Genomic DNA, 16644 nt, shown 5'->3' with positions numbered 1-16644 from the left:
CTCCATTGGCTGGTGGTCTTTTCTTGACTTATAGTCATTGTAGAAAAATTGTTTCAAATTCAAAGTTAGTTACCATGACATCAGTTTGAGGTACATCTTCAACGTCAAAGTCTTAGACTTTCTAGAAAGCAAAAGATTATGTTCATAAATAAAACAAAGCAAACATATTTTTTAAAAATTCCCTGATATAAGGAGAAGAAATAGACTTCCGCAATCCACAATCTCATGCTTCAAAATTCATCACTTACTAAACTGACTAGGATGTTGACATCATGGACAGGGAGGGTTAACTGTGAGAGTCCAATGCATTAAGTTCACCATGCAAGACTAAAATTGCATTTAAATGTAGAGGTTTCTTTTAAAAAAAAGTTTGTTTTCCTCAAAATTAGTTGTCACTGTTAAAAAAAAAAGACAAATGTATTTAAGTCCTTCTTTGCAATAATCAGATCCGTATTCCTCATGTTGTAAGAGACGGTTTGACCCGACCTCTAATCTACATGGAAATATGTCAACTGCTCAACCCAGGAAAGGGTTCAACAGTGTTTGCTAGGTAGTTACTTTTTTTTCTTTTAGTCACGATTTCCAATTTCTAAACTACAAGTAATTTGTGGACTGTCCCTATTATTCTACTTTTAAACTAAGTATAACCAACAATATCAAGAATTTTTTCTGGAATCCAGATTTAAATGTAGGAGAAAATTATGTAATTGCCAGTATATGGATATTTTTTCCCCCTACTTAATTCCGTTAAGTTAAAAAAAATAATGATAATCATTGAAATGTTGTGAATTCCCAAGTATTTTTGCACAGTCCTGAAATTATTTCCCCAAACTAAATAGTTGAATAACATTAATGAGTCCAACTATCTCAAGATGTCAGTTTCCAGTCCATTACAAGATCAATCAGTCTTCTCTTTGAACCAGATTTGCACATCCGTCACCCTGTAACATCGATGAGTCTTCTGTTAGCTCACACCCTTTGACATCTGCTTCACCTCAAACCATAACTCGTACCTTCCATGACCAACCTGAACCCTTTTTCACCTGATCTATCTGCCACCATTGCTTTTTGACCTTTAGCCTAAACCTCACTTTTTTCTTAGCGGGGACCTTCAGAAGCTTTAGGTTGTCCTAGTTTTCTATAACAGTGCGAAAATTTTGGATCTCTATTTGGATTTTTGATCCGCACTCAAGCTGCAAAAACAGCTTTACTCTCAATCTCTCCAAACCTTAGGCACTTGTCGTGTGTTTGCGTTGTACTTTACAACAGTCTGTTTTTGTGTTTGCTTGAGAAAGAACGTCACAAGCCTGAAATCTGGCTGCACTGTGTTCAAATCTGTGCTCCTTGTAGAACAAGCTGAGAAGGATCCAAGCCTCAGCGTAGCAAGCAGCACTTGTCTCAATAAACCCTCAACTTTTAAGACAAATTTTCCCAATTATGCCTGCGGGGCTGTTCCACTGGGCTGGTGAAGGGGAATTGTTATTGAAATGAATGCAGAATGGAAAATTGTCTTTTTATTCCACATAACACAGACAACAGCATTTATCTGGGCTGTGCTGTTTAGTGTTGATCAATGGTCTGGACAAAAGCACTCATTATCTATTTCCCTGCAGAGCACGCGTCCCTGTGCTAAAACCACAGACGGTCCCCGCATTGGATTAATATCATTCACCAAATGTCAAACGCTGAAAGTAACAAACAGCTCCACCAGTAATGTTTTGGCTTCAACACTGGCTAACAGCCACGAACAGCCCATTTAACGAGCGCAGATGCACGGTCCCTTGGGAATGGGTGGCAATGAGACATGGAGCAAATTAATTATCAGTTTAAGTATGATCTCAGCTGTCTGACTCCCTGGCTGTTCAGCTGCTCTTCCTCTGCTCTGTGGAGAATAGTTTGCTGGGTTAGTGAGCTAATGTTAGCAACTAAACTGTGAAGAAGGAAAGCTTTTAGCTTTTTCACCTTGTACCCCTGCATGACAGCATTCCTCAGAAACTTAAGGTAAGAAGTCCCTCCTCACATGACATAATCAACTAAAGGTTTAAGACTTCAGGGTAAAATTTTATAACAGCCATTATCATTAAAAGGTAAATTGTTTTTTACTATTTTTAGAATACTCTTACAGTTCTTAATTATATATTCTCTCTCTATATATAGAGAGAGTCTTAATTATATATTGTATTCGACACCAAATCACAGATGATAAGAAACAGCAACAATTTCATCCTAATCATATCAGTGCACATTTTAAGAGTGCTTTATATTGTACGGTAAAGAACATTCTGCATAATGAAATACCTTGAAAAATACTGGATTTCGCACAGCTTGTTACAGACACTCATGTTTCCCTCAGTTCACAACAACAATCGTCTCAATGTGTTTCTTATTGTAAGGTAAAGACCCCACAATAATGGAGAGAATAACCCATCAATCACATTAGCAAAAACCCCTGCGCAAACACTTGGAGGCAGTAGTAAAGAAGAACTCCCTTTTAACAAGAAGAAACCTCCACCAAAGAGGCATTTGGTAAGGGGTAAGAAAGTTTTATTTTGTAATTCTAGCTAATCTTACATGTAAATACAGGTTCATAAAGCTAATTTCCTCATAGATAACAACATTTGTTTCATAGTCATAATTCAGCAAAAACAGATATTAGTCGTAATGTCACAAAAAAATCATAAGACAAAAGCAAGGAAAAATCAGCAGTCACACAGTGTAGAAAATAGTAATGGATTACATTTATATAGCGCTTTACAATTCCACTATTCATTTACTCACTGGTGGAGGCAAGCTACAGTTGTAGGAGCAGACTGACAGAAGTGAGGCTGCTGTATCACACCATCTACCAGTAGGCAGTAGATGAAGTGTCTTGCCCAAGGACACAACGACCAAGAGAGACAGAGCTGGGAATCGAACCGGCAACCTTCCGGTTACGAGATGAGCTTCCCTACCCCCTGAACCACGGTCGCCCTAGATATCTGTCATTTTATTGTGAAAATCAATGACAAGACCAAAACGTTTTCACACGTGTAGGAACAAATTTGATAGATTTTAGGTAGTAAGTTTTTTGGGTGGTTTTTTGCACATTATGTCTGTGCATGATTCCTGATTTTTAAACTGCTGTTTCCTACTAATCCAAGTCTTTTGCATCATTGGGTTTTTTTAAATTTCGGGTTTTAGAGAATGGCCTTTTTGTATATTTCATATTTTTGTGTAAGCTATCATAGCAAGTAGTTAAGATTGGTACAATTTCATGGTCTCAGTTAAAAACTAACAGTGAAAAGTAGGTTTGCAACTTTTATAACCCTAGTTATTTTATAATATGTACTGGTTAATCTGTTAATTTTTTAATTGTTCTAGCCCTATCCCCTAACCCTGTTTATTAAGAGCTCCTCACTGAGATTAAACGGTGCCCCTGCCGTGAGAGCAGCTACTCAGGGTTTAAAAAGTCAGGACCGGATTAAGCAAGTAATTAAAAGTAAGTAATTTCAAATGTACTCAGAGTAAACATTAGATTAGAAAAAGGTGAAAGAGAAAGGTGGTGGTATTGTAACATATTCAGTGGGAGTGGTCGTATCATGTGAAAATTTAGAAGTAAGTTTATCTCCAGGTACCTGCCACATGTGTAAACCTAATTATGAATTACATACAGTGCCATAAAAATCATCATCTACATATTTAGATAATTAGGCATATAGTCGCAGTAACTCCATATTCTGCATGACCACACTCTATAACTATGTTTTCAGTCAGTAATCTAGCAATTATTGCTTTGGTTTTTTGTTTTGTTTTTTTTAATTGTGTTTTTTATGACCTTGTAAAGTATCAGTACCAGAAGAGTTATTAACACCTATAGCAGCTGATACACTGTATAGTAGAAATGGTGCTATTGAAAAGCACTTTGAGTGCACTGTTAGAGGACCAGACCATTTACCATTTACTATTTTGAAAGCAAAATACTTCATGCATGCACTCAATGTACAGTTCATTCCTAGGTTTGATATTTTGGGGTGTGTGTGGTTTGATGATCTTATGCAGATATTTTGGAATAATGAGATGAGAGAGCCAGCACAACAGACCAGCCTTTGTCCCTGAAGCATCAAGCGCACTGTACCTCCTACTTAGTGAAACTTTGTTTAAACACATGCCAAGTCCCTCTCTAGCCGTAGTAAGGTAGACGAAAGGCTACAATTAATGTGTGAAGGGATTCTAGTGACACTAAACTGTGTAAGCTGACAAAGCAGCATTCCAGCTAAGTTATAAATAACACAGAAGAAGACTGGCTTCACTACACTGGGCTGTGATTACTAGTCCACCTTCTCTTCCCCTCTGTTTGAAAATCTCTTAAGTGCTCCATTACTACAGGGCGTAGTTCCTCTTGTGCTGACTTTTTTCCACTACCAGTGAATAGAACCTGTGGATCTTAGTAGCGTCTGCCAAATGCAGCAGTAATATACAGGGATGGGAATCACAGTATGATATTATTACAACAACAGTGGTGTTCTATTGCTTATACAAACTCTATATAGCTCGAGACAGTCATCTGCAATCTGTGTAACTGAAGAAGAAAAATCAGGAATTATGCATCTATGCACTTATCGGGTGTCAGTATGTGGGCATTTCATTATTGTGCACTTTTAGTAGCATGTCAGTTCAATTAATTAGCTCCCTGATTGGCTTTTTCCTGCTGTTTGCCATTATCCCCTGTTTCTTGTTCTTCTGTGAGTTTCTTCTTCATTAATGCAAGTTCGTGACCTTGCATTTCGAAAAATAACACAACCAGGAAAATATTCTTTCTTTTAAGTTGATTTGATGCAATATGAAACGATACTGTATCGCACTGTTTCCTCTTGTAATATGATATGATTTTATTGTGGCGTCGATATTTTGTCATGCCACTAAGTTGACTATTATAATGGATCTACCAATTATGAAGAGAAGGAAGAAACCTTTTTGAGTAAATAATATGGGGGGAACGTGGGAAATATATTATTTTGACACCATATTTTTTTTTAAATGTAAGAACAGACAACATTAATTAAGCACTATTAAGGGACTGAAATTGCCTTTTTCTTTTTGTACAACTTAGAAATAAAACCTATGCTCAGTAAACTACTGTCAGCAACACAAGTCAATGACATTCCCTGTCTATGCTAAAGTAATTGAACATTTTTTCTGTAATAATATTTGACTTCTCTGGTAGTTTTACCTTGAATTTAACTAAGGACAGCATTGGCAAACAGTGTGTACTTTTTTGTTATACCCACCAATATCGATGTCATTGTGTCAGCTTTAGCCTCCATGCATTCATCCACCATCTGCTCTACCCTGAAACTCTCTGCCTTCAAACTTTACACACACAGAGCTCAATGAGTTGAACCTTGATGGCCTCTAAGAGTTGGATGCTCCACTGTGACCATTTGAGTTCCATTTGAAGTCTTTTACAAACCCTAGAAACAACTTGTCACAAACCCAAACCCCATTTCAGAATGGCTATATTGGCAACAACCACTCAATGAGAATAAAACATCTCCAGAATTATTCCCAAGGACATGGAGTAGTGACCTTAGGTCACTTCCTGGTAAATATGGTTGAACCCCAAAAGTTATCTGCCTGGTCGAAACATATGCTGGCATTGTTTTCACATAGACTAGAAGTCAGACTGTCTCTTAAGAAGCAAATAATACAACTCAGATTATTTCAAAGAATGAATTAAATGAACTTATCTTTGTTCTGCTTTTTTGACACAGTGATAACTAATATTGTCGGTACATGATTGTGAACAAATTAGCATTACCGGAGACTGTTTTAAAAAATAAGCAAATTAATACTATGAAGCTATTTACAGTTTTGTGAATTAACTCAGTAGGATAAGCAGAGGATTTAGAAGCAAAAGGTCGTAGGGTTTGAGTTAATCTCAAGTTAGAATGTTTTTTTCATCCTGTTTTCTCTATTGAGAAATTGTTTACATTTAGTTTATTTTTTATTCTAATTAATATAAAGATATAAAATAAATCTTGAACACAAACTTTCTCAAGACGGACTTCTAGGTGTCGTTGAAGATGTACTTCGAATTGACTAGATGTCAAGAAAAACCATCAGCTGATGCTTGTCCAATACTGCAATGTTTGCTGGACTAGGATATTTTTCAAAATATATAAAAACACAAACTTCCCCTTACTGAAAGTCAAATGGACATCTCAGTGTCACAAAAGACGTACTTCAAAATGATGTTATGGTAACACGATGCTTCTTCAACTTTAATCTTGGAACCATTTTTCTACCATGACTAAACATTGAGAAAAGACCATCAGCTAATGGTTATACAATGTTGAAATGTCACATTTGCTGAGTTTCTGAACATTGCAAAGACGGGATCTTTTTTGTTCTTACACATTCAATGTTGTATGTTCAATAAGCATACAACAAAACATTAAGAACCAGTCCTTTTACAATTAACCAAATTTAGAAGAAAACGTTTTAGAAAAACAGTAAGTTGGGGTTTTTTTTTTTAGCAATAACTCATAAAAAACCTTATTCAAACACCAACAACACTTCCTTTCAGTCACGTTAAGCAGACAACAAGCTAGAAGGTTATTTTCATCCAGACACATCATTTTCCAACCTGGACAAATAATGCTGGTAGAAGTTGGCTATGAGTTATATGAATATGGAAGATCTTCAAGATGCAACAACAGAACAAAATTACTCAAGCATTCACACTTCTGAATAATATAGACTGTTTTAAGAAGATTATTTAATAATTTTCCACTGATGCAATAAACATTTAATAGTATTTCTGCTTAATCCTCTTTTGTTTGACCGTGTTATTACAAATAGCTCAGTTAGCTTTACTCAAAGAGATTTGTACCCTCAGACATTTAGCAAAAAAAGAAAAATGACCTCTTGTTGCATAAACTCAAGCAAAAATTAAACATAATCCATAATCCTATGATGTATTTGTTGTACATAGCTTCTAGCAGAAATAGTTGATCTGTGAGATTCTTGCAACGTCTGGAAAAAAGCACCACTTTTCTTTCCTCAGACTACTGGCAGAAAAGTCAATTGTCAAAGTAATCATTGAGTCACTGGTATTGATCAGTGCCCGCCCACACTTATACACCCACCTCTCTCCAGATAAATAGTGACAGTTTTCTAATACTATATAGTGAAGTGAAACTCTTTCTTTTTTTTTGTCCATCTGAGTAGACTCAATCAAAATCACCATTATGTCATTATGACATCTGTGTTGGTGCTGTACATGTACAGCAGTCCCTGCCTGACCTGACTCTGACTGCTGCGCTTGTCTGTGTTGTTATAAAGAAAGAAAGCACAGGGGCTCAGGAGCCATCAGCTCTAATAAAGATCCTAATGGTTGCACCTGCACGTGCGGTGGGCTGTGAAATGTAGCCGAGGAGAGGTGTTGGTCTGGAAACACAATGTCCACCATTCAGTTCGATGCCGGAGTCCTTAAAATCTGTTGCCGGCAGCCAGGTGACACGGTGCCACTCATTTTGCGGTACAATTTGGGTCAGCGTTGGCTGATATTTTAAGATACAATAGCCTGAAGTGACTTCCCGGCATGTGCATGTGTCAAAAAAAATGGCATCAGCCCATGAATTAGCAAATCCAATCAGAGTTTCGTGATAGCTGTCTGCTCAGAGGGGCCCTCATGGGAGGACACTGCTAACTGTGGCTCCTGAGGTTAACAAGCAGAATGAGAAAGGGTTTCTTTTTGCAGATAAAAGAGAGCTTCAATGGAAAAATGTATTTCCTTTACTGTCCCTGGATGGTACAGTATGTGGACTATTGACTGGAAACTCATGGCTGCTGCTTTAATCCATCCTCTAAGTGAGTCAGTGTCTGAGGATGAGGATTGTTGGAAACAGGAGCAGGAAGCTGTATTATGTTGGAGGGTTTTCTTTATTCACACCCAGGCTTCTGTGTATGTGGGGTGCTGGCAGTGTGTGAGATAAAGCTGTTTTAGTGCTTACAGGAAATCCAACCCATCCATCTGACCATCGCATAATGGACTTGGGGGGGGGGGGGGGGGGGGGGGCTACAGGAACTAAGAATATTTGATCAAAATTATCATGTGCAGCCCTGTGCCATTATATAGAGTGTATAAAATATTGAATATTGTATAAAATATTGAAGTTTTTAAGCTCTTAGATTTATGGGTTACACTTAGTACATAGTACAGCCTGTCTTATGATGCAGGTTCCCCAAATTTACAATGTAATTCTTGATTTACTGTTAAGGTATTTTAGACAAAAGTGCAAACAAGTGTTATACTTCTTACAAGAAATACTTGTGGTATAATTTGGTTTGTCTGTCCGTTAAAACCATCAGTTGTTACTGCATTGCTCTATCAACCAAGAAGCAAAAACATGCATTGAAAATCACATCCTAAATTCAGAAAAAATACATGGAAAAATACACGGTTGTTGTTGTTGTTGTTGTTTTTTTAACAAAAGCATTGAAATAAATACTATAGAGTAAAAGGTACAATATTTGAATCCAAAATATAGTGGACAACAAAGCAGCATAAGAGAAATACTTAAAGTACATTAAAACTGTAAGGTTTTACAGTAAAGTACTTGGTAAAATGCACTATATTACATGCAACACAGCAGTACTCTCGCTCAGCAGCTTTGTTGGGCGGCAGGAATATTTGGGGGGTACAGGTACCACCCCATGCCCCCCTTCTGTATATGCCCCTGGCACTGAGGTAGAGGCAGGACTGCTGTGGATTAAGGGTTCATGAAGTGTGACTCCACTCACCATGTTGACTTCTGACACCATGTCTATGCTGGCCACGTCTATGCTCATGCCAACAGCGACAGGGGGCCCTAGAACAGATTAATTATGTCATAATTACAGACCTCCACCTCTACTCTGACCACAACACTGTAAATGGCGCCAAAAAATAAAGCTGGGGATAAATGCGGCGCATACCTCCAAAGTCCGGCCTCAGTCGGATGTCGTATCCTTTAAGTAGTTTATCCACCGTCTCCTTCACAAAAGACATGTTGCCCGGTTCATTGACGCTGAAATGACAGCAGAAGCAAAGAAAAGAAAACATCACCTTGACTCCCGCATCAATCAGCCCGGGCAATAACCTTGACTTCTCAGAAAAGAAAAAAGAAAAAAAATAATGAGAAGATCACTCACCTTTTTGCGCAACACACAATCGAACCGATAACCATTGCGGACAAGACGCGAAATTGACGAAGCTTGTGCAAAGCAAACATCCCCCCTTTTCCTTTTTGTAATTATAAAGCACGAAGGCAGCAACAGCAGAGAGCTCACCCCCCCTGCAATCAACAGCCGAGACGGACACTCTTCAAATCCAGAGTATATCCATCGATTGCCCCCCCCAAAAAACAAGAAAGTAGACTGAGGCGCGGAAAAGTCAGCAGCTAGCTGCGGATGGAGTCAGATGTGAAATATGGGCTGACATCGCCTCCCTGTCATGAATATTGGCTCCGCTTTCCTTTTTGCCGTCTCTAACTGTGCGAGAGGCTCTTACATTCAGGAGCTGAAGCGCATATTGATGAGGAGAGAACATGAAGGGGGGCGATGCTGCTGCTGCTGCTGGTGGCGGCGGTGGTGGTGAAGGCACTTGGCTTGTTCAAATTAGAAGCGAAGCCCCAACACTTAAAACACTGTAAAAAAAAAAAAAAAAAAAAAAAAAAAGCTGAGGTAGAATCTGCAAATTCAAGCTTTTCATTTTATATATTTGGAGGTGAGCTCTTGAACTCTTTTTCTCTTCTTTTTTAGGGAATGCATTTTAAGCCAGACTTTTGTTATAATCCACTTATTTCTGCTAATAAACCTGTCTATTTTTGGCCCTAGAATGTATCAGCAGGGGCGCATTTGCGTTTTCTTTTTTTTGGGGGGGGGTCAGCAAGTTCAGTTCAGCAAGTTATAATTCAACTTTATGTTTGCATATTTATGTATGCATTCGGCAATAAATAAAGTGGCTGACTTGTAACCATATGGCAGTCGCACTTACTCGGAGTCATTGAGTAATGATAAAAAATTATGGTTGATTCTGCTACAGAATGTGGGGGATTCCATCTTGTCACGGCTGTGCCTACTTTAAAATGGATCTGCCCTTTTAACAGGTTTCTTCCTGTTAGAAGGGAGTTTTTTATTCCCACTGTCCCCAAGTGCTTGCTCACAGAGGGCCGTTTGATAGTCGGGGTTTCTCTCTATTATATAGGGTCTTTACTTTACAATATAAAGGACACCGAGGTGACTTTTGTTGTGATTTGGGCTATTTGAAAGAAATTTAACTGAAATGAAAATACACATGTTGTTTAGTTAAGCTTGTTTCCACTGAGTACTTATCTTCACTTCCTCGATTACCTCAGTAATCAGTGGACATGATTTTTAGAACACTAATTAAGCCGTTGCCCCACCCCTTCTTCCACTCTCAAAAACACCTACATATAGTTACAAAGCACTAAGCCAAACTCTCTTATTAAAATTCTCATTTTTTTACAGTGCACCCCACACCATCTTCACCAATCCCCTTCCCTTGGGTTTCCTGTAAAAATGGCGGGACCTGAACAATATGGAGTGGGGACAGGCAGCATTTATCAACCCACTAATCGATGCTTATGATTTATTGGCCTGTTATCTGTTGATAATGGCCCTTTTGTGTCTGATTTAAAATGTGTGGACTGCACCATAAATTATTTAGCGAGTCGGGGTCAAAAATTCGTGAACAGGCTAATTAGGGCCGCGTGCACGCGCCGACGCGCTTGCACAAGACCCAGTGGAAGAGGCTGGATGAGGAATGCGCGTGCTGTGATAGTTCATACCTGGTGTCATAGATGGCGATCAGCTTCTTGTTTCCGTCAACAGCATTCCTGAAAGAAGAAAGGAGATTACATCATTAATTAGAAAATAAAATAACAGGAAGACACTGAAAATGAACTTCTTTCGTTCCGTTTGCAGCTTCATGTTTCCCCGAATTTAATTGTGGCTATAAGTTTATTATTTATTATTATTATCACTGGTCGTTTATGCGTGTTTGAGCCTGTCTGATGTGTCGTGTGACTGTGCTCTACATAGCCTTGTATTCTACCCAGTCTTGCCTGCAGTAACGCAGAAGTCAGAAACAGTGGGATGCCTGCAGGGCAAAATATTGAAAGCCAGTCGATTTCCCCCTGGAGCCCCCTCCAGGATAAAAAAACATCTCACTACACCACCTCCCCCAACCCTTATCTTCCTACCACACACACAGAGAGAGGTGGTGGTGGTGAGTTGTGTGTGTGTGTGGCGGGGGAGTCTTTTCCCCATCACTTTCATTCACACTCGTCCAAACGGTCAACACTCCGCGGGAGCTTGTCCGCACCAGGCACGGTGCTGAAATCACGCTCCCGAAGGGCGCGCACTGTATTCTGGCTGCAGCTCCCGTCCGCAGACTGCACCTCCAGACGGATTCAAGAAAGTGGAGGGAGGTTAAATTTACCAGCTAATTACCGTCTACGAAACATGGAACTCGGCTACCCTCTTATGGCAACCGTCAGGATGACGTGTTTCTTGCGAGCGCTTGTTTTAATGGCCCAGGGTTAAACAAGCCGACCGAATGCAGTTTCCCTCACAGTGATTTGCCCCCAGTCTGTGTTGTCATACGGGTCGCAGACTCTCCACACACATGGACACACCAGTCATTTCACTTCGTTACTCATAGTTACTGTCACAAATAATGACACATTTTATGACTTAGAATGGGTGAACAGTGGAAACAGTGTCAAGCATAAGGCCAGTGGGCCAGAATCGGCCAGACAAAGACTCCAGTCGGTCAACTGGACAGCTCAAATGTGAAGAAGTGTCTAGATTTTTAACTTTTAACTGTGCTTTCATAAGTTTTACAGCTTTTTCCACTGATAAATATTTCCCACATGCACCCCCGCTGCCATTACCAAACAATTAAAAGACAGAAAATATCCTCATTTTTTTCTTTCTTTACAGTGAATAATCTTTTAAAAAAGAATTTATTTTAAAAAAGACATTTTCTGTGAACTAATGAAAGTTGTATAGTTTACAGGACAGTATGAGCAACGAAAACTCTTTCTGTAATTGGACACATCGTGTTGTTTTACTTGTCGGGCCAACTTAATAACAAAGTGTTTGTGGCTGTTTGTGGCTCACGATGTAAAATCAGTTTGACATCCCTTTCCTAACAGACAGTCTGGTATCTCTGCAACCATCTTGAAATACCTCTGGGCACTTATCTGGGCAGTTACTATGAAACATTGTCTAAATCCATTTTAATTTCAAAGGTCATGCTGGCAAAACTCAATGAATGACCAATCAAATCTGATGATCAATAAAACAGAAAAGACTTAAAAGGTTAGTTTACTTTGACCCAGAATAACAATTTTAAATGAGATTTTCCTTTTACCGCTCATTTTGGTGTTGCAGAATTCACTAATAAATCTTAATCCAGGATTTTTTTTTAATGCTATGTCTTTTTCTCAGAAAGTATCTGCTCAAAGAAATCTATGAAGCTAAGAAGTAATGAAATAAAGTTGCGTTACTTAGAGAAATACTACAGGGTGAGAATGGTTAATGAATTTAACAATACTAATTTTGGATGTGGATAAGAAACTTAATAAATCTCAAAGTCATGGCTCAATAGTTTATAGAAAATAATAGATAAATAGTTTATATGTCCAATTTTTTGGCAATAGGACATATGCAGTAGACCGTGATTAAAACGTGGTTTTGTACTAATACCAGCGGTGGTGTCAGTGAAAGAGTAGCTTGAGTTATTCTGAGGGTAATGACAGAAGGTTCGGGGGTCCAGTAAGCTTAAACGTCTGACATATTTACAATAAACCAATTTATTGTAGCATTGATGTTTCAAAACCCGACTTTATTTCAAAACCCAGTAGAACTTTGTTTCTTTTGCTTTATCAATAATCAACAGAATAGCTACAAAAACTATAAATACAAATATGTTGGGATAGCAAGTGAACTAACTATAAGGCACAACTTAAACTGTTAAATAGTCATCTAGGTGGATGACTAGAGTGGACAGCAGAGGTAGCACAAATCCAACCAACAAATAATTATTTTTTTATTAAATACAGATAATAAAAATAACAAAAACAATCTCTACAATAGCAACAAGTTACAAATATTTCACTAAAACAGCTTAATTAATAAGTATTGATAACACTGACACAGCTAGCATAACAAAAATAGGCTAACAGTCCAAATTGTACTCTAAAAATACATGTATAAAAATTGTTACTATTAGCTAGCCTACAAGGATCAGCTGTTAGCTAATGGCTATATATAGTAGTAGTTCAAACAAATAGGCTATTTAGACAGAATGACTTAACTACTGAAATCAGGCACTTCTTCATAAGAAATAGCAAAAGCTAAAGAGGCCAAACTAAAATCGTGGTTAAATGATTTCAGTAGTGTGCTACTGTGTGACGTTTCAGGTGCAAAAGTCTGTGGAAGTAGTTTGAGCTCCCATATATTGCATGCTTCTTTCGCATCCTCACTAATGGATGATGTGGAATTCTGCGCATCCTCCTTCCAGCCCACCAATGGGGAGCACCTATTTGGTAATTATTAGCCTCTGTTGCGGCACTTCAGTCTCTCGCACCGGCAGTAGGCGGTACAGGAAAGGGCACAGAGACAAGAAAAATGTGGAGCGAATCCGGTCTCCTCCGAGGTCAGCGGACACCAGCGAGGAGGCACCCCGTGTGATGCTGCTGCTGCAACACCTCTGGAGGCGATGCGGGAAACGCGGTGCAGCAGGCACTAAAGAATAAGCGAGGCAGTCAAGCCTATAGGAGGAGCTGAGCAGACAGACTACTACAACAGCTGCTGATGGGGAAGCGCTGATTGAAGGAGAGAGAGAGAGAGGGAGAGAGAGAGCGAGCGAGCAGAAAGAAGCTAAAGAGAGGGAGGAGGGGAGAGAGAGCCGACCAGCACGGGAATTTGGTGATTGGACCCGCGATCTTCCAGTTTCGCCGACAGGAGAACCCGAAGCCTCCTATCGCTGTTTGGAAAGAAAGCAACAAAAACTAAACCTTGGTGGTCATGGATCCGCGTGCAGGTTAGCCCCTGTTTCTCCTCCCTTTACCTCTCTGTTTTTTTTCTTCTGATGAGACAAATAAGTGTGAGTTTCATGGGTTTTTTTCGGTGATGGAGAGAGTGGGGAAAGGTGGAGAAGAGGGATAGGAGGATAGGGGGTGGCTCGTTTATTGTAATAGGCTGGATTGGAACGCAGTGGAAGCTTTTACACAATGGGACTGATACTGCAGGAAACATGCCTCTCTATGAGCCTCTTTTATTTACCAGCCTCTGTGGTGTTTTTGAGCATCCCGAGTTGTTTTTTTCTTTCTTTCCTTATTGGATTTTTTACAAAAAAAATTAATTATTTATTTTGTTTGATATTAAATAGTTGCACCTTGCACCCCCCTCACCCCCCGCCAATTGAAACAGAGACTGTCCCGCTGCTTGATTTAGTGTTTGCTGTAATGCTCTCTGTATGCAGTGAGGTGAAGACTTTTCCCGTGTGTAGCCTTACGGGGAATCCTTGACCCCAGTGTTGTTTCTGTGTCATTTATTGATTCTGTGATGCCCTTTTTGTTCTGTTCTTTGTCTCCTTCTGGGTGTGTGTGGTAGCTCTCAACAGTAAAGTGAGCCGGATATCCGTCACGGCAAGGCTCCTCGTTTCCCTCCTGCTTCTTTGCAGATGTCAAAACAGGTAAAGAGATTTAAAAATAAAAATAATAATAATAATAAAGTTTAACAGTTATATAAAGCTTTTTTTCCAAAAAGTAAATGGATTCATGACACTAAAGGTACTTTTTCTAATTACCCAACACCTGCGAGCATGCTGAGATGTTTCCGGTTGTGCCATTTGTAAATACCAATCTGCTATTTATAGGTGTGCAGACTGATAGAATGATACTGGCATTGGTATCTGATCGATAGTAGTGGGATAGGATCGATACTTTGCTTCTGAGTTCAGTATCTAACCCACTGAACTGTGTAAAATTAATTACTTTTTGGAAATGCAGAAATATACCTCAACCATCCCCTATTGTGACTTGACTGTCATGTCTATATTTTATGATCTATAGAACATTTAAACAACAGAAGTTGACTGAAAGTGCATCAGCGACAGGCGCATTTATGTTCCCAGTCTCCAAAAAACCCGGTTTTAAAATACATGAAAAGCTGAAAAGTGTGTTTTTCTGTGTTAACTATTATTTTGGAAAGTAAAAATCACACTGCTCTAGTGGTCATTAAAATGTGTTAGAATTTACAAATTGATTATCTATCTCATAAATCAAGATTTACTAGTATCCCCTACATAAGCTGCTTTTATATGCTAAAAGTATCGCTATTGGTATTGGCTTTAGCAATACTGGCCCTGTATTTACCAAGTAAACAACTATAGCAAAGCACTATTGCTTTTAATGATGTACTTGGTTAAATACAGATTGAATTCAGAATCAGAACAGAATCTGATGCTAAGTGACTCACTACACTATCGTATGGTAGAAGTTGGTATTAAACCCAAGTACAACCTTTTATCTCTATAACGAAATACATATTTTGAACACAACGTTATAGCAGTTGTCACTTCACATTTTCTTGATATTTTGTCCATTTTGGAAGGTTTTGAAGTTTTTTAAAAGGCTAAGTTCCGTTTTGCTTTGCGGTCAAAAGCATTGTGACAGATTTTTACGTCTCTATTTGCAGGTGACTCAAAGCAACTTCGAATTTTTACATCTCGCTCTCTTTGAGTGATCCGAGCTGTTCTGTGCTCTAATGCCACTTAAGCAGGAAGATCTGTCAGCAGTCCACTCTCATCCGAGTCGATCAAACCCCGTTTATGACCTTTTGTGCGTTTCCCTCCCTTCGCCGCTCGCCGTTCTTTGTAAAAAGATCCTCCATGCCGCCTCGCTCCCCCGCTGTATTTAAAGGAAGAACTCATTTGTTTGTATTTGGATCACATGTCAAAGCCTTAATTACCTCTACTGGTAGATGTGAGGCAGCTCTTGTGTTCAATAATTAATCGCAACAAGCCTGCCGTTAATGCAGCAAGCTAATTAATCACAACAATTGTGTTGTGTTGTGTTTCTGAGGTCTGCTTCCTTTGGTTTCCTTCCTCTCTCAGTCTCTGCCAGTCATCCTCAGAAGCTGAGAAGGAGGTGGGCACCAACGACAACAGCACAGTCTTCACCAGAATCCTGGACGGGCTCCTGGACGGTTACGACAACAGGCTTCGGCCAGGGCTCGGAGGTTCGCTTCCAGCTATTTTGTGTTTTTCTTTTTTTTTAATTTTCAAAAGGAACATTTAGAAGTCTTAGTACAATAGTGCCACATTTGGACCTCCCACTATGCTAACCCTCTAACCCTACTTTGGCCAGGGGAAGCCTGGCTTCCTGCTGTGATTTCATGCTCTGATTCATTGGAGAACGCTGGGAGACTGGCAGGTACACGGGGGTTGAAACTGTGCAAGCAGATGTGGAATTTGCTCCTGTGTCGGTGAAGGTGCACGCATGCAGTTGTCAGGTGCTTTTGTTTCCTTTGTTCCCCGCGAATGCATATGGCCGTCTCTTTTTCAAGCAAATCAATCAAGCCATCCTC

The 16644-nt window shown here is 39.3% G+C and overlaps 2 protein-coding genes across 3 annotated transcripts in view; one reads left to right on the top strand and one right to left on the bottom strand.

Moving 5' to 3' along the window:
- LOC100692868 (gamma-aminobutyric acid receptor subunit beta-3) overlaps positions 1-9636 on the bottom strand; it is a 65325-nt gene extending 55689 nt beyond the window's left edge. For both annotated transcript variants that reach the window (XM_005449998.4, XM_013268976.3), the window contains exons 1-3: positions 9175-9636; positions 8959-9050; positions 8785-8852 (exon numbers count right to left, since the gene is read on the bottom strand). In XM_005449998.4, the coding sequence (XP_005450055.1) occupies positions 8785-8852; positions 8959-9050; positions 9175-9254 (240 nt within the window). In that variant the 5' untranslated portion in view covers positions 9255-9636. The remainder of the gene's footprint in view (positions 1-8784; positions 8853-8958; positions 9051-9174) is intronic.
- A 3986-nt stretch (positions 9637-13622) lies between these two features.
- The window catches only part of LOC100689998 (gamma-aminobutyric acid receptor subunit alpha-5), a 39215-nt gene continuing 36193 nt past the window's right edge, over positions 13623-16644 (top strand). Inside the window, exons 1-3 of the mRNA XM_005450000.4 lie at positions 13623-14095; positions 14668-14749; positions 16172-16296. Coding sequence (XP_005450057.1) covers positions 14080-14095; positions 14668-14749; positions 16172-16296 — 223 coding nt within the window. The 5' untranslated portion in view covers positions 13623-14079. The remainder of the gene's footprint in view (positions 14096-14667; positions 14750-16171; positions 16297-16644) is intronic.

The sequence above is a fragment of the Oreochromis niloticus genome, linkage group LG23, assembly GCF_001858045.2.
Source record: "Oreochromis niloticus isolate F11D_XX linkage group LG23, O_niloticus_UMD_NMBU, whole genome shotgun sequence".
Taxonomy (NCBI): Eukaryota; Metazoa; Chordata; class Actinopteri; order Cichliformes; family Cichlidae; genus Oreochromis; species Oreochromis niloticus.
The sequence above is the reverse complement of the archived record's forward strand: the minus strand, read 5'-3'. Positions and strand labels throughout refer to the sequence as shown.